Source organism: Anopheles cruzii, chromosome 3, assembly GCF_943734635.1.
Source record: "Anopheles cruzii chromosome 3, idAnoCruzAS_RS32_06, whole genome shotgun sequence".
In the NCBI taxonomy this organism is placed as follows: Eukaryota; Metazoa; Arthropoda; class Insecta; order Diptera; family Culicidae; genus Anopheles; species Anopheles cruzii.
The window spans coordinates 7,238,893-7,257,428 of record NC_069145.1 but is presented as its reverse complement, the minus strand read 5'-3'; the positions used below and the strand labels follow the sequence as shown (position 1 = coordinate 7,257,428).

The 18,536-nt window shown below is 49.8% G+C and overlaps 1 protein-coding gene across 1 annotated transcript in view; it reads left to right on the top strand.

Moving 5' to 3' along the window:
- Positions 1 to 18,536, top strand: part of LOC128269746 (hemicentin-2-like) — a 77,577-nt gene that overhangs the window by 34,964 nt on the left and 24,077 nt on the right. Inside the window, exons 2-3 of the mRNA XM_053007148.1 lie at positions 6,416 to 6,557; positions 13,120 to 13,266. Of these exons, the coding sequence (XP_052863108.1) occupies positions 6,416 to 6,557; positions 13,120 to 13,266 (289 nt within the window). The remainder of the gene's footprint in view (positions 1 to 6,415; positions 6,558 to 13,119; positions 13,267 to 18,536) is intronic.

Below are 18,536 nucleotides of genomic sequence, written 5' to 3'. Positions count from 1 at the left end.
GTTTTCTATTAAAAAATCCGCCATCCAACGAATTAACGTGCGATGTTATCACGTTATTCGTGTTTCGTTTATTGGTTTACACATCCGTCCGGTTATTTGTGTTGGTAAACGACGACGCTCGATCCGGTAATCTCTGGGCGTATGTTCGGTGAAGCATAAACAGAAGCATAATTGTAAAGAACGGCTGAAGAGGCGAAAAATTGAATTTCAAAAACCCAAAGGGAAAAGATAAACACAGAGCCAACGGGGAAAGCCAAACATAACCGGCAGGATAACAACAGGATCATCTACATTCGAAATGAGCAACGCGCAATCGCAACCCCAATCGCTTCCCATTGCTGTTTAGTGAAGCAAACACCCGACCACGCGGGCAACCAGAGAGAAAAAACGCGAACGCGATAAGGCGAACTCGAAAAGTCAAACAAAATCAAAACCGCACAAAACACAAATATAGCGCCAAAACGAAAGCGGAAGGATATAGCTGATAAATGATAGCTACAGGGAAGGGAAAAACCCTCGCCCGAGCAGCGGACCGTGCTTTATGGGGTAGCTTGAACGTTTGGAATCGTTTTTTTACGGCATAAAAGTATGTTCGTGAGCTAGGAAAAGGGAAACACAATCCTTTCCGGATAAATGGGTCCAACACAGTAATTAATTTGCTCTGATCAAATAAAACCCCTAAGGATGGCGGAAATTTAATATTCATCTTCGTTACGTTCAACCGTTGATTTTTGGGACCCAACGTTTAGGTTTGTGGTGAATTACTTTCATCGGTTTTTTGCCATTTGCTCAAGTATTTCTCAAACTCTGTTGGGTTTCTAAGAATCCATTCACGTGATCATTTTGTATTTCAACAATTTATGCGCTCGTGATAGCAGTGATTCCTTCACTTGAATAAAAATGGAATCAGTTCGAACCACATCGCACACATCCGGGTAGTGGTTATAAGTAACGCTTCGTGATCAAAAAATCAGCACCACATTTATGCGCCTCACGTGGTCGGCTGGCCGTTTGCTGCACTGTGCCCAGCCCAGCGCGATGCGCATTATGTCAAGAAAATCAATTTAAAAATTCATACCAATTTAACCACCAACCCCTTTTCGGGCCCGTTTGCGCCACATAAACTCCCAATCGGCACACTTGGCCGCCACCCCGTCCGAATCATGCGGTGTAACAATAACCCGGGACGGGCTCGGCAGACCGGACAGTACTAGACGGGGCCAGACGGTGGATAGAATGCATATGTTCCGTCGCTGGAACATATGCTCCAGAAATGCTCCGGCATCTAGCGGTAGGTATGTAGGTCAGCGACGGACCCAATAATAAATCAATAAAATAAATAAATAAATACTTGCACTAGTAGCTCGGCTCGGCTCGGCTGGCTGGCTGGCTGGCTGGCGCACCCACCTTTTCAGGGAGACATCTGTTGATGCAATGCATGTTTCAACTAGCGCGCGAGGGTTCCCCATGGCTGAGGTGTGTCCAACTTTTATTATGCCCCGGTACTATGCTTCCTCCTGGTGAGTTCACGGAAGAGGCCCCCAAAACCCGAACACAGGTGTTTTTGAACGTGCTGCTTATTGGCTGGCGATGGCACTAACGGATTGAATAGGGTTTGTTCTCAGTGTTGTGCATCGATTTTTTTTTGTATCGACACGTAATGCTAGAACGCCTCACGATATCCACACCTAATTTAGGCTCGCATTGAAATGTGTCAACTTGTGGTAGTCCCAAACGGCGTAGAAAATGTTTTGATAGAAAAGGGGCAAATAATGTACATAACCTTAATGCCTCAACGAGGGCTTCATCGACTAGACCCGACAATAACGATGCGCAGCACAAACATAATTTGCGCGTAATCTGCACGCGTGAGCCCAGGCTTCTAGTGGCCACTTGCAGGGTGTTTGATTGTGATTCGGAGCCTTAGTTGGAAAATGGATCCCGAATTGCGAACGGCGCCTGCATAATAACCTCTTCACGCGTGCAATCAACAATCAGCCGACCGACCGACAGACACCATCAATCCGCTGTGAGCGTGCTTTTTGTTTTCACGACGCCCCTACACGCCGCTAGTGCCACTTGAAAGTGCGGCCACGTGGCGGCGGGCGTGAATGGATGAGTGGCCACTTCGCGTAATTGGAGGCGAGCCCGACAATCATATTTTCGTTAATTAAATGACCTATCGTGTGGACGCGGCTTTGCGGGTCATCATCCGATGAGCTGCCCATCAAGTGCCGCCACCAGGCGACCCCGGTGTTTTATTGACGCGCATTTGCCATTAATTATGCAACAGAGAGCCCGGCCAGGGTACCGTTACGGTCGATATCCGGTAACTAATACCGACGTGTGCGCCTGTGCCTGTGGCTCATCCTCTCGGGGAGCAACGAAATTAGAGCAATTAATCGCGATAAAAAGCGGGCCCACCACTCGTCGTTAGGCAGCGATCGATGTCGCGCGTCCTTTTGAGAGATTGGCCACGAGATGTTCTATAATTCATCCGCCGAACCTCTGAGTGGTCGATTGCTAAGCATAAAGGACTCGTTTGATTAAAAATGCGGTACTCGTCAGTAACGGAGTGCTGGTATTAGCTGTCGTGACACTGTTTTACCCAAAACCTAATGATCAAGCTTTGACGTTGAAAAAATCGCGCAGTCTGCGGGACTCCCGCTAATTAACCATTCCGTTCCATAAATCCGGCACCGATAGAGCGATTGATAAGACGATTGGCAAAAAAAAATAAAGGAGAATGTAGAGCTATGCAGCAGACCACCATCCAGAATCGCGGGGTTGCTGTGAGGACACGCTTCTAACCCCAGATCGACCGCAGGACACACTTGGGCGACTTGCCCGGTGATGATTAATTGATAAAGTTTCGATCAAAGCCACCAAATTAAAATACTTCAGCGGCACCAGCAGGAGACGACCGCGCCAGACCATTCTTTCGTGCCGGTGCCGGTGCAAGATGTGCAAAATTTAATTATTTAACAAACTTCGCCCAATACAACGCAGCACGATCGATCGGTTGATCGAGCGCCATCGAGAAACGCTTAATGAACCAATAAATCAGCGAATTCGATTTCTGGACGTTCTGGAAGGCAAAAGCAAAAAAAAACACATGGGGCTTGCAACGGAACGTTTATGTGTGATTAGTAGCTGTGCTGTGACTGGTGCCACTTCAGGCGGCCCGCATTGCCCGAGAAACCCCCCGTAACGGGAGGAACATTTCAATTAACCGTGAAATTCTTCACCCCGAACTTTGGTGGAAGTTTTCCCGGGCGGCCGCGCACGAAGATCCGGGACACAGCGCAGAAAGGCCGTCCCCCGGTACGTGTATCGCCACAGGAAACCACTTCTGGGAGCCGGGCTTCCATTCGCACACGTCACGTGAGGGTCCGGACCGGCGCGCGGCATCATTTGTTTGCCACAGAAGCCGGTCGGTTCGGTTCGGCTCCTAGCGTCCATCTAACGGCTCTGCCTCTCCGATCGCCGCGTGAGGGGCCGGAAAACTTCCCGGACGCTGCCACCGGGTTTTCCCGAGGGAAATCTTCGTCATTGGAGCTGCGCTGGACTTTTACTGGACGTGGAGGGAACGCACGCGCGCGTTTGCTTCCTGTGCCAAGCCAAAGGTGTTGAAAAATGATGTAATTTATCTCTCGCTCCCGGTGGTGGCCAAAAACACTCGCCTCACGCGCGGTGTCGTTTACTTCTTGCTTTCATCACCCCCCGGGCCGGAAACTTCTCCGAGGGAGGTGCGGCCTCGGTCTAGGTCTAGGGCGGCCGTGGAACCATCAGTGACGCAAATGGCACACGCCAGAAGAAATTACGACAACGTGTCTTGGCCTTCACCATTATTTTCGCCATATACCGAGCTATCGATTTTTGTTTAGTCTACCGTCTACCTGGGCGCCACTAGTTTTCCCGGTAGAACCTCTCCAAACCAAACAAGCATTCGGCGCTGCAGAAGAACCAACGGTGGCAAAACAAATACGAGTTCTCCAAGAGAAGGCAGGCCCGACGATGGGAACCATTTGGGGCGAGGTATTACTTGCCTTTGGGGGGCGTATCGTTCGCCGGCCATTAGCTACCAGCTGGGCCAACTCCGGTAGCCAAACAGTTCCAAAGTTCCGGGGAAGTTTATATGTTTGCTCGGGGGCGCACTATTCACGCGAGCGACGATTGCGAAGAAGTTGAAAGCATCATAAAGCAGCCGGCTGCGGCTCCCCGGGAAACAAACCAGCTCTTCGGGGACCGTCCGAGAGTCTAGTTTTGAGAAATTTGAAACTTTTCATCACCGCGTGGTGACAGAAAACTCGTAAAAGCATTCGGACAAAAACCACTCCTCGGTCGGTCGGTCGGTCGAGGGTGCGCTATTGACAAGCCAAACACTGTCTCGGAATCGTTTATTATTACACCACCCCAGCCCGGGAGGATAAGGCAAGAAGAATATGGAGACCATCGGAAATTGACGTTACAGAAGTGCATCCCGGCACGCTATAAAGTTGGTGGCAAAGTCCCGGCCCTTCGCAACGTGCCAACAAATCGCTGACAACTTACTCTGATACTGTCCGCGGATGATCTTCACCGACCGCGCATTTAAGCTGCCCGTTATAGCCCTACTTCTTGGTGTAAAGAAGTAGCGTTCGATCTTTATAAGGTTTATTGACAGGAAATTGAACCATTTCTGTTACTCCGGCTCCATCTTCTCGAAGTTTCGAAAGGTGCAAAAGGAGAAGGTTCGGACCATTTTAACTCTGCTGCTGCCAGTGGGCCAGTGTAGCTCTTATCGTTGTGAACCGCAGAACGTGCAATGTATTTTAGACACTTTTCTCGAATTCTTGCCCAAGAATCCCTGCAAATCCCTGCGAATCCCGGGAACTGTTAATCCTACCCTGCGTGTCACCGTGAGCTTTGGCACGAAGCATTTTTCCCCGAAGACGACAATTAGTCACTGTGCGAAATCCAGTTTGGCACGTCGAGATTGAATGACATCTTAAGAAGATTAAAGGTGTATTACTTACAGCGCGCTACTACTTACGCGGCCCACAATCTTCGCTCCGACAGCCATCTTGCCGGCGCCAGAAAAGATTTACCAGCAAAAGAACACAGCAGCGCACGGGCGATGCATAAAGGTACTCAAGAGGCAGGCGTTTCGCTTTCCGCGGAAAAATGGCACACGCCAACGCCTGCGAGTCGTTAATGATAGGAGGATACATGGCCAAGATATCACCATCAGCCGGGGCTGTAAACCACCGCCACAACCAGCTGGTACCCATTTTTCGACTGACATGCAGCATATTGTCGGCCATCTTTCTCCAGTGTCGGCTCCGGGCGCTGGCAAGATCTGAGACACGGTATTTACATGGCTCAGCGCGAAGTTCTCGAGTCAACTTCAGCCGGGCTGCGCTTTAGCGCTTCATCCACTCGTTACCATGCAAGACAGCGCGACGCTCTGGGGAGATAGGGAACCAGAAAAGAATGCTCATCCCCGAGACGAAAGTGTGTCAGCAGAGCACAGCATCCGCGATCCGCCGCCGTGTTTACGTCACCACACACTCACTCCTGGTCTAGTCTGGTCGCAATCGGGGACGGCCCGAGATTGGTTCGGTCGGGCAAACGTCACTCGAAGTCGGCGGCCAGCAGCCAAAAAGAAATAAACGGCCCCACGCCCGTAAGATTGATGCTCGGAAATGGAAAGTGATACAACCGGGCCGCAGTCACGCCGCCTTGCCGCCTCGCCACGGATTTGTCAGGGATTATAAATCTGACGCCTTCCGAGCCCGGCCCGGCGTTCGGAAGACGTCCGCAACCGCAACGGAATTGACAGCTTTTCGGTCGCTCTCGGTCGGTCGGTCGGATGGTAAGCGCGCGCACGCAGGGCTACTTGGGTCTAAACCTCAAAACCAGATACAACGGAGGTGTCAAGAACGGTTGACATTTGCTCTACTTTATGTCCCACGTCTTGCTAGGACTTATCTCATCACTCCGAACTCCGAAGGTGGTGCGTTCTGAAGGAATAACCCTTGGTTTCGTACGGACGGCTTATAGAAAGCCGAGTGTTCTTGTGTTTTCACAATCGACATCTTGTAATTCCCACAAGAATTGTTTCTCCATAACGATTTATTCTATGAAAAAGTTCTTCATAAGCGCCCCAATTATTGGGAATGCTTCGTTTTTCACGTCCGTACTGAAAAGCATCCTATCGCACAGTGACGTCTCCAACCCAAATCCATATTACTGCCCACAAAACGGCACGCCAACTCCTAATCCCAGCAAATGGTGGATAAGGAATGCCCTTAGCTCACAGAGGTCGCTGGTCCGAACTCCATCATCACGCCAAATTAACCCGAAATTGTCATATTTTTCATTCATTCTTTCACACCCGTTTCCATTTTCTTTCTGTCCGCGCTCTCCACAGGTCCACTAATAGAGGTGCAGACGGCGGTCGGTCTGGACGTTTCGCTGCCCTGCGATCTGCTGCCAACGAGCATGACCATGCTGACGGACAAGGTCTACTTGGTCATCTGGTACAAGGAGGGCAACACTAAGCCAATTTACTCGTAAGTAGCTCCCAACGACCAGCGGCTGAGGGCCTAACGGCGACTCAGCTGGAGTCCTTCGCCTCGAAAGTGCATCAGCACACACCCCATCCCATGGAGGTGAAAGTGCCAGTCGGCAAATGGACTGGAAATGGTTCTGCATCTTACTCAATTAGCCCGAAACAATAGGGCGAACCCAACGAACCAGCAATAACGTACGATTCGGACAGTAAATCGCCCCTTTACACAACAGCCTTCGGTGTACCGCCATTCGGTACAGTAAGTCGGCCATTGGAGCCCAGCGAGACGAAATAAATTCGCCATTATGTGATTAAAAGCCTGAGTGTGTATGGAAGCCTTTCTTTCTGAAGTACGTACCGTGGCGCAGGTCTACCTCCGATAGCGGCCTGCGTAGGAGAGGCTGGCCCGCCCCGGTAGTTTTGGTTCCGGATTAATTTTTCCGCCTTCCCTGGTGCTTCAATTCGAGAGCGAATGCTGCTGCTGCTACTTAAGCAGATCTCGGTGAATGTGAAGAAGTACTTGGGCCTCCATGGGCCGTTTGGCAAACAACAAACGCGTGCAAATAACTGACGGAGATGATGGTTAGAGAGCGACCGTACGTACGTACGTAGTTAAAAGGAAGCAAAAATCCTTGATTGCATAAACTGGCAGTCCGTCCGTCCGACCTGTAACTCAAACACCGGCCGGGTTCTTAACAACTTCCCATCGCGATTACCTCGGCTGCGGGATTGCCAAACCGCACGGACCACTCTCCAGCTCGAGGTATATACTTCTGGGTGATCTCTCTCTCTCTCGGGGCAACCCGGGGCAAGCAGCAGATGTCAAACAAACGGAACGTCGGCCGACAGGCTGGTGACAGTTTTCGAGAGCAATGTAAATAAATTAAACCAATGATATGAAGTTCAGCAGGGCCAAAAGGGACAAAAAATTAGAAGTAAACCGTCGGCCGGCCCGGCCGACAGATCCCACCTAAGGAGCTCCGCTCGGTTGCGACCTTCACTCGCAACTCGGGCTTGTCGGAGTTTATTTGTTTTTCTTCGACGTCGGCACCGTGCTTTCGCGTGTCCTCTGTTGCCCAGGACACTTCGACCCGCCCGGTTCGGAGGTTCGCCGAGAGTTCCGGCGTCCCGAAAGAGCAATCACTGGCGATAAACATCGGAATGCTAATGCAGCGCCCGGGAGCCCGGGACCAGGCTGCGGGCAAGGCAAGCACAAACACGCATTGCTTGTCTCTCGTGAAGCGCAGGATTCGAGATTGTGGTTGTGGTACACAAAGTGTATCAGGACACCCCGGCCGGAGTGGACGCCGGAACCTTGGACGCACCTTCGTGCCCGGGTCGTTATCGTAATCAAATAAATTCGACGAATTCTCGACGGACTTGGGTTGCGCACCGTGCTCGGCCGACGGCACATGCGTGTCTTCCGCTTGTTGACATTTTGTCAATACGGAGATCAATGTTGATTTTGAATAATTCACTCACCCATCAGGGGCCAACTGCCACGGCGAGTGTCCTCGGCGAGCTGGCGAGTGCCTACTTTATCATCGATACAAAATTTATTCCACTTCCAGTGCCGGCAGTTGCCGGTGGCTACCACATGCCAAAAGCGTTTAAACGCATCGGTTGACTGCTCGGCAATGAGCATTGACCAGTGAGTGGCACCCGATCTCGATAGCCCGATGGGAGACGATGGATTTGGAGCTCGATGCTCGATGATCGCGCACAAAAATAACCTCATTAAAGCTGCCATTCTTTCCCGGAACAGAACGGGCCCGAAACTCGGCCGGCCCAGCTTGGGCAGCATTTAAAATGACCATAAATCAGCGATCAGATACACGCGCTGGATGTCCGTTTCGCCTTCCTAATCTCGACGACGATCGGCTGTAAAATGGCGCGAGTGACACATGAAATGCTAATGATGTTCGGATTCAAACCTCTCTAGACTACCGTTTTATGGTGGCCAACCAGTGGACGGAGTTTGTGTGGGTGTTTTTTGAATTGAATTCGAAAGAAAAAGACGACTGAAGCGCTAGCCCTATGTTATCTGCGCGGACTTACGGACTTACGGACGGCTGTTGACGTGGAGCTGGAAAAGTCATATTGAAGAGTCATATTTATTCACAACCCGAAGACGAATTGACCTCTGACACCCCGCCGTTCGTCCGGCCCGGAATGTCCAGGCACAGAGGGTGGATGATAAAAATCCCACATCAAACACACAGCCAACAGCCCCCAAACTTCTGCCCCAATGAGCCCCCGCTATCGCAGTCTGTTTGCCAAGCAAATATCGTGCACGTCGAATATAGCGGTTTTTGATCGTTCGATTCCATTTATCATATCGGGCCTCGCCTCTGTACCTTCCGGCTGTGGTCGTTAACTCTACAAATACGATGAGACAGATAAATGTACGGCCCGCGGAGTGTGATTCCGGATCGGCCCTGAGCGACTCCTGTCAATAATCCTGTGGTTTGCCGTGCGCGCAATCGAGGTGTGATAAGAACGGAACGCCGATTGTGGGCCTCAACCAGGTTCTTTTGGCGATCGGCTCATAGGTACCCATTTTATGTTATCGAAATTATAGACTTTGAAAATGATGTTAGTGGATTGGGGACAGCATTCCATGCAGGTTTAAATAACTGCATCTGTTTTAATAACTTCACTCAATTGCTCAACATGTCGATGTCCAGCAGTCAAAATTCGATGCTAAAGAGGAACCTAAGCCAAGCACATAAACGGTCTAGTCATAAACAATAGTTAAAGCATAGGCCGAAGCTCATATGAAGTATTTGGAGTTTGAGAAATTTGAAGGTGTGTTTCTTTGACGTTTAAAAGTAAAAGAAACCGAGATCGGCCGTCCCAGCGCAAAAGATATAACCGAAAACTCTAAAACATCATACAACTTTCATGTTCTGTTAATGAGGGCAGCACATTGAATACGGCGTCAAATTTAATCCGACTCCTTTTCTAGAGCAACATCGTGACTATCCTGGCGTCTCAAATTTCTAGCCAAAGCTAAATGGCGTTTAGAAAAGGGCAACCAAACGAAGGAGTTCCAGCTTCTGGCCCGTTTAGTCATCAGAATCGTCTGCGGTTTGCCACGAAACAAAAGGGTTCCTGTGGACCAGTGGCATTATCACGGGGAGCAGCGAGAGGAGCTCCCCGTTCGCTCAGCAAACACTTCTTCTGTGGAATTTAATTCCCAACGGAATTTCCCGCCACCGAGAGGATTACCTCCGGGAGTTTGTGGGCAACCCGAAATGGAAGTAAAACGAAATACACATCATCCGCGGCAACGCCCGCATCCGCCAAAGGCATCCGCTCAGCATAACCGACGGTCGATCGATTGATCGCATCGACAAAAATGTTGTGTTCATCCGTTGGCGGTGGACCATGGAAAAATGTGAAGCTGCAAACATTGGGCCCACAAAACAATCGGGAGCCGTTTCCTCCTCTCACACACCCACACACACACATTGTGCTCGTTTGCTCCGCTGCAGTGCATGACATCTGTTTTAATCGGATTACCGAGTCCACTCGATTTTTTTTTCGGGTTGTCGAGGTTTTATATTGGTGCCCTTTCGCTCTCTCTGTCCCACGGTGTCTGTGTTTCTCTGTCTCACCGGCGGGCTGGTTTGAATGGGCCAGGTGTGATGTCACCCGGGAGTGAAGTGTCCCGGAAATGGGTAAACCATCATATTTAATTCAATCTTTGCCGCTTTTTCGGACACTCTGGCGGCCATCGGGTGTGGCGGAAGCAAAACATTGATCGATCTCGCCCGGCTCGAACCCTCGATGTTGTTTCATTATTGATGCCTCGAATGTTTGTGCCACCTTGCGGGCGGGGCGCAGGGAAATTGTTTAACTCCCAGGTATGCCCCAGACGGTTCGCAGTCCAACGGAGTTGTTTATTTCCTGCACCTTCTTGTGGTGATCCCATCTAAATCCATTAGATGATTTTTTTTTTCTCAGAGACCAAATCAAATTCTTTCCGTTTCGGTACAGACCTACTGGTTACAGTGTGTTTCCGCTTCTCGTATAGGTCAACTTATGCTTTTCCAAGAAGCAAGATTAACGATGAACACGTCACTTTTTTTAAATATTTGGGACATATCAAAGTAACGAGAAGTCACACGGAACATCACAGTCGATTTAGAAGACTGCAGAAACCGCAGTAGCACCATAAATGTTAGCATAAATGAAACAATTTGTTAAATTCTCAAGGAGTATCAGGGAAGAACGAAGACCGTTTTGCAAACTTAAGGACTCTTACACAAAGCTAGAAGTGAAGTATGCATATTGAACCTTTCATCGTATTTGCTTGATTCCCACTGTCACAATAAATCAAGTTCAAAAAACACATTTCCGAAGACATCTAAAAAAGGACTTTAAAATACATTTGCGACATGATTCACTCGCTATAAAATGACGATTTCTTTTTCTATAAAAGACTCTACTGCAATGCTCCAAATGAGCAGAATAAAATTGAGCTCTCTCGCTCTGAGGGACCGAGCATAAAAATCAGATAATGTTACACAATTTTCGCATATTACATTGGTCCGATTAGTGTTTATTGCCGTCACCGGCGCAACTGACTCCGGTTTCCGGTGCGACATCGTATCGCGAGCGCGCACGCAAAGCACGCAAATCTTGATCGTATGGGAAGATAATTTTATTTGCCTTCGCCATCATCAAACATCAAAAGCCGTTTATTTACTCGCAGCGGATTCTCCGGCACCTCCGGGGCTGAGTCGTTCGATCACTCAAATTAATATCGTTGCCGGTGAGGTTACCGGAATTAATGGCTTCATTAAACACCGTGACTGCTGCCGCTGCCACTGACGAGTGCTGAATTTTCTCCCTGCAGCCTAAAATACCGTGAGCAGCTTGTTTCACTTTCCACGCGCTGTTGTTGTTGCCGGAGCGCGTTTACATCCGGAACGGGCCCGGCCGTTGTCGGAGGGGAGCCACAGTCGTAATGTCGCGTTCGCCCTATGTTTATGCTACCGGGTGATTGTTATTTGTAAACTTCTCCTCTCCATCAATCGATCACACCACCGGCGGGGTCCGCTGCGGCACACACGCATGCAGCACAGCGCAAACAATACGCCACGGCCGAGGCGGCGTGCCTTTGAGCATAAACACCGCCCTCCACCCGGGTAAGGGCCGCCTGACCCGACCCGGGGGTACTTCTGCTGGCTTGAGAGGCGACATAAACATGTAGTTAAAGAGACGTGCCAGCTACGCGCAGCGCCAATGGTTTGGAGGAAGCAACCGGGCAACGTTGTAACAATCTCCGCGTGCACGAGTGGCCCCCAAGAACTCCAGGGTCCGCGTAATGGCATATTACTGAAAATAAATCAATAAGTAGTTTACGAATGGAGCGGAGGTAAAATTGATAGTCAATCATAGTAGTCCATCGTCGCGGAAAGCCGATGCTACGTGGGAAAGTCGTAAAGGAATGAACGGGCCCCGTACTCAGCGTCCCATTAGAGGCCCGAAAGGAAGGCCCTCAATTTGAGTGTCACAACCCACCGTTATCGAATGCCGCACTTAACCTGTTTTATTCACTTACACAGTTTGCTTACACCGGTGAGGTCCCTATCATAAATTAGCCTCTAAATCCGTTCGGTACTATCAATTTTATACAGGGGACACGCACCCTCTGAGTGGGAGCCCTTCTGGACTAGATACCGTGCTGGGTCTGGCTAGTGTGCAGCGACCTGGCCACCGATAGCGAGCCTACGGGCGATAAGCTTTGTGATACGCGATGGCTTTGGTAGCCCCGTCCGGGTGCAAGGCTGTGGAAAGATAATTTCTATTGCCTAGCCCATAAGTCCGTAATCTATCCGGACCTCCCGGACGGCAAACAATGGCCCAAAAATGGGCAACCAAATTGGATATGGGATGGAGACGCCAAAGCTGTAGCGGTATTTATTGCAGGCCCCGGCATTAGAGGCCGGCCAACGGTCGGACCACTTACCTCCAAATCTTTGCTTGCCCGTGATCTCCGCCGGTGCGCCCAAGTTCTATTTCCCGTGCTGGAAATCTTATCGACTCTCGGGCCGGTCGGCGTTCAGTGTGGAACTCATCAACTTGTATCTAATGGACGCCGATATCGACTTCCTTTCTGTTTGCACCATCGAGCGTCTTCGACACTTGGTTGGACTAGCTCGCACACGATTGCAGCTGGCGGTGACGACACAGGTTGCCAAGTGTCACTTTCTGTACATTACCTAGCAACCCTTGGAGCAGAGCAACGCTTGGAGAATTCCGTTCCCGGCTATCCATTGGCCGTGTTTACGCAAGTGATCAACACTTGGATTTTATTGAAACCGAGTTCTCCGCCAAGGGACCGGGTGGCATCCTGACGGCCGCGCGTTGGTTCGCACGTCGCGACACTCGACAGCTTATTTCCGTTCCGTTGGCATCCTTCTTGGCGCCTCGACTTGTCGGCAGCCGCCACTACCAGAACACAACCGACGCTCGTTTTGGCCCTTCTGCCGCGAACGTCGCAAGGTATTCATCCTATTTTATCCGTTTCCCTTTATTTTGTTTTCTTCCAGCTTCGACGCACGGGGTAAAAGCCTGCAGCAGGCGATCCACTGGTCGGACGAGGCCGTCCTCAAGTCGAAGGCGTACTTCTACTACGACACCAGCCCGCCGGCCCTGCGGATAAAGGGCGTCAAGCAGGAGGATGCCGGACTGTACAGGTAAGCGGCGGCACGAGATGTTGCGAAACTTAGCCACCTCCGGCTAGCTAGACCGACCGAGAGAGTGGCGATTGGCTACATACCGATGTGGCTGGTGTGGCCTTCGGCTCACCTGGCGCTAGTCGCAAAAAGTGCCCATAAAACCGCTCACGGCTCACGGCTGACAAAGTGTACGGTCCGGACGTGAGCTGCGTTGCGAATGGGCAGCGGCATTATCGTGGATGGCCCCGTAGTTTCATCGGACTAGTTTCATCTGGCGAATCATCTTCTGTCGGGGGCCACCGCCGCCATTTTATCTCTCCATCATTCGTTCCCGCCGGTGAGGCACCGGGTTTTGCAATCAGAAAGGAATTTGGCGAGCGAACCCATAAAATAAGCCATAAGATCAATCAAATGCGAATCGATGGCAGTGGGGCACCGGAAATGCGGAAAATGCACTGCCGGGGTGACGCGGTGACCTTCGCATTGTTACGCGAATCGCGAAATTGTGCTCTCTTTAGATGGCAAAGAAGCCGAACCTCGGACCGAACGTGTCCCTGGACCGAGTGGAACAAGTTGAACGTTGGTCAATCAAAAGTTGGTAAAAGTTTTAAATGCCATTTTTTCGCCTAGGTATTGATGCGCCTTACTGAGGAAGTTTCCCAACATCAAGGCATTTTTCTAATATGCCTTAGATTTGTTTTCAACTTGCTCTTTATTTGGACTGATACTTCAAAAGGCAACGTAAATCTTCTCCGTCCAAACTCGGTCTTTGCAGAATGTCTACCTTCCAGAATGTCGTCATGTATGGCAATTGTTGCTAATGCTTATGGATGTAATTTTAATGGCCTAGATTGTGAGTCTTTCGAATAATAGGTTGCTTCAGACATTTGATTTTAGAAACTCTTGGTGACATAACGAAATGAGACATTTTTTGTTTCCGATTGAAGTGAAAGTATCAATTGATAGACCACGTAGACTACATAAACCAAACGAATTGTTGGAATCTGATACATTCTATGAAACAAGTGCCATTTAAACAAAGTCTTCGATCCCCTTTTTGCTCATTTTAAAGTGTTTTATCTTATTTTGACCAAAATATCCTCGGAAGGATAGCTTTGAGCCTGAGGCTGTTAAGACCACAATCATCTCACAGACTTCACATGAAAATCACAGTTCAATTCAACTGCTAAATGACTTACCGGCCCAACTACTCGCTGACCGACGCAAAATAAAATTGAAACAGTTCTGCAATCAGTGCAGAAACTCCTTCGGAACACCCTGCTGTTCCGGGCAAGTCCATCACCGGGGAAGGTGTAATTAAAATCCCCAAATCGTAGCACCAAAAGCCGTAGACACCGGCACCCGGCGATCGGCCAAAGTTTTCATCGAAATAGGATAACTTTATTTGGACGTATTTACGGTGTTTAAAATTTATTTCACTCCCTGGAGACACACGGGGGCGGCATAATTTCGGTCCCACTTCAGTCCGCCACTGACCGGTCCGAAGTGCCAAGCTGGGTTATTTTCCGGATAATCGTAAAAGTTTTTCCACCATCCGACCGGGGAACCGATTTCTCCGAAGTGCAATCGTTTACTTAACATTTATCTCTTGTTTCTCTCGTTTTTTTGTTGGTGTGTTGCGTTATTTTGGGCAAACTCTTAAACGCAATTCCGGCCGCCATTTGCCGTGTTACACAGTGTAAGGTGCAGATTAACTTATGCTGCCGATTAGAGCCGGAAGTAGTCGGGCGACGGGCCGAGCAAAATTACCACCGAAAGTACCACCATTTGGGACCGGATGCCCGATGCGGTTCCCGATCGAAGAAGCGGCCGATGCCGTTTTTTTGCTGCAACGCAGCATTTTTGGCCGGACACTTCTGGCCGCGCACGACTTTCACATTTCGACGATCCAATCAACGGTGGATGGGAAGAAGCTTCCCCCCCCCCACCCTGGGCCCCGATGCGCACCGATAGTGGGCGCCCATTCGCATCGACGCAGTGGGCGGAAGTTTTCCGATGCCGAAGCCGGACAATTTTCCGACACTAAAACCCGGCAAATGGCGAAAGCGAAATCAAAAGTTGCCTCCCTGCAATCGACCGATACAATCGCCAGAGGGCGCTGAGTTTTGTTTGTTTGTTTGTAGGTTTTTGCTCGTTTTTTCCAATACTCCAAGCGCTTCTTATGCTCGAACGCCTCTCCGCAGAAACCTCAATTTTCCAACGAAACCACCGAAGGCCGGAAGACGGGAAAGAATTCAATCGCCACTTTGCCATTTTGACCTTCTCGTTTTTTTTCTATGTCTCAGCACCCGCGGGGCACCCCAGGATATTGCAGAAATTGCCCGGGCGTCCTCCGTGTACGCCCATAACAGTAAACTACAGGCCGCCGCCGCCGCTGCCGGTAGTTGCGGTTACCTTTTGCCACCAACCCTTTCGCGGAGGGAGAAAGTCGGCAGGAATTGATACCAACTCCTTCTTGCGGGTGGCGAGGGCGTGTGATGTGGCAATAGCGCGTAATGGTGCAGGATAAAACCCCACCGGGGGCGGTCACGGCCACCGCTGTTCGGCGCCCCCTGACACATAAGGCGCTAAAGGTGAAAAGATATGTTGCACCATTATTGGCATGACGCCCTCAGTACTCTCCCGCTGGGGGAGAGCTGGGCCTGGCCACGTGTGGTGTGAGTTTTGCACACTTTTCACCGACCGAAGACTCGATCGACTCGCAGGGTGCGAAATACAAATATGGTGGCGTTTCATAAGATTTTATGAGTTTACGCATTCGGGCGCCAGTCGAGCCCGAAGGTGGTAAGCTTCCGGACGCGCAATGATTTCACCGACAGAATGATTGGAATTTGGCCGGAGCGCACGCTTTGCCCGCAGCCCGGGGCCCCAGGATCGGAACACGGAAACCAATATCCCGATATTTATTTGATAACCCCCTTTCCGAAGTGTTTCGGCCGACACATCGCCAACTTTTATTTCTTCAACACTCCTTTGGGGCGCAGTTATTTTTATTTTTTTCAATTTGCGGTCCAATAGTTTCGATTACATTATGTGCCGTGGGTGGCGCATAGCGGGCCATAAGCATGGCGGGTGGGCGGTGGCGTAAGTGAAGAAACTCTCGAGCCGGTAATAAAAATTACGACACAATCGACTCGAGAAAGGGAAAGCGAAAAATCAAATAAAAACTCGTCAAATCAACATGAATTCTCGAGTCAATCATCTTCGAGAGCGAGGCAGAAGGAGCCAGCATCGTTGGGTCGTCGGAAGAGCCCAAAGATGAAAAACGTGAAGGCAAGTATCGCCTGCTCCGCCCAACCACGATGGAACTTCTGCCTGTTCGGAACCAACTTTTTGGGCCTTCTCCGGTTGGTTGGCACAGTATGGTTCCGTATTAACCACCATCAGCATAATGTTCCGAAAAGTCCGGAATCACCCCGAGCCCCGACGGCGATTGAATCCTTTCAACACAACCACTTCGACCACTTACCGAACATTGTTTTTTTCTTTTTACCGTACCTCCCATACGATTCAATACCCTTGGCGACGGCCAGAACCCTTTTTTTATTTCTCGTTATCCCCCGTGTCCGGAACGCTCGTGCGTGTGTGTGTGTGTGCGTGTGCGGGGAGAAAGTAAGATTTACTTGTTGTTGTCGGGAATTTCCCCGGCACTCGTCGGCGGCTTCGAAGGCGAGACCCCCCTGAGGGAGGTCAACCCGATGGCGCAGTATTTCACGGTGGGTTTCAGTACAGGGCAACATTATGCTCTTGCCTTGGCCGGCCCGGTTGTCAGTATCGTCCGTTTCCTAAATGGATGGCACCCTTTTCTTTTATTTCCGCCAGTTGGTTGCCTTTTCTCCACGGTGTTGCCTAAAATATTCAAATCCAATTTCCTTCTCGACCGGACACACACTTTCGCTGTCTCTCTGTCGCCTTGTCTCTCTCTCTGTTTCTCTCTGTCGTAGTGAAAGTTTTGGCGACAACACCTAGCCGACCAAATCACTATCAGGGTATCCGAAAATAATAAGGCTCTATTCGCTAATTGCCGTTCTTTTTAATGCATTTTTACACTCTATTTTACCAGTTTTACTTTCATTCCAGTTTCATTACTTTCAATCAATGGGTTGAATTTTTAAGTCATATCGTTTGCTTTTTACTTTAATTTAAGCGAATAATGCAATCATTTTCATGATAAAGACGTTCTTTAACTTTATCCACCGACCGCTAAACAGTTTGATATTAGAAGCTTCACAAAGAAAACTAATTCGCAATACGCACGAAACGACCCCATAGTGCTCAGTAAGCGCGCTGGTTGGCTGGATGCCTGAAATCAACCAAATCGCCTACTGTGACCCGAAAGCCCAAAAGTGTCCCCGAACCAAAACCAAAGACACAACAAACTTTTCTGTTCCCAAGACGTGTGTATCGAACGCAGCATGCGGCGATCGAAAAACAAAAAAACAAATCCTCCAGGAAATCATTCCCCAAAAGTTTCCACGTGACAAACAACACAACGAAAAAGGACACCAAAAACGGCGCTTGCGGTGCAACGTAGTGCCGTCGTTTCCGAAAAGGGCCATCCTCCCGAATCCAACCTAAAAGTGATATTTACCGGCGTGTGTCCTCTGTCTTTTTGAGTGGCGGGCTCCATTTGGGTTGTCGGGACTTTGCTGCTACGGTATCATCTTGTACTTGCCCTTAGTACCTTCGTCCGCCGCAAGGCAGGTTCAAAGGGTGCTCCACTTTGCTAACGATGCTTTTTGGAAACCGGATAAATCGGTGAAGAAAAAAAAGCTGTACGAATCCAATCGACGTGTCTTACCTGAAAAGGAAATAAGGACACGCGATATTACCACCGCCGCCGCCCATCGATCGATTCGGTGCCGGTTCGGTTAGTATCTCGCGGTTCTCGAGGTTGTTGTTGGCCCCCGCCGGTTTGGCCAAATATTTGCATAAAACCCAAAAGAGGGCCTAGCACAAAAAGGATTGCATCCAACCGTTCGCTCGCGTTCACTGTGTGTGTGTGTGTGCGAAACAATATTTTACACAACAAGCGATGTACCGAGGAGACCTCAAAGTGGGTCAAAGAAAAAGTTCTCACTTCGGCCGGGCCGGGCCCACTATAGCAGCCATAGCAACACGCTGAGAAGGACAGGCGGAATGGGCGAAGCATACCGAGATGGCGATAAGAAACCCACGGGACATGACGCACGACGGCGCAGAAAGGCTGTTTTTGTGTGTGCAACTTTTTATGCTTTTGCATCAACAGATTGAAAACAAATGCTCCT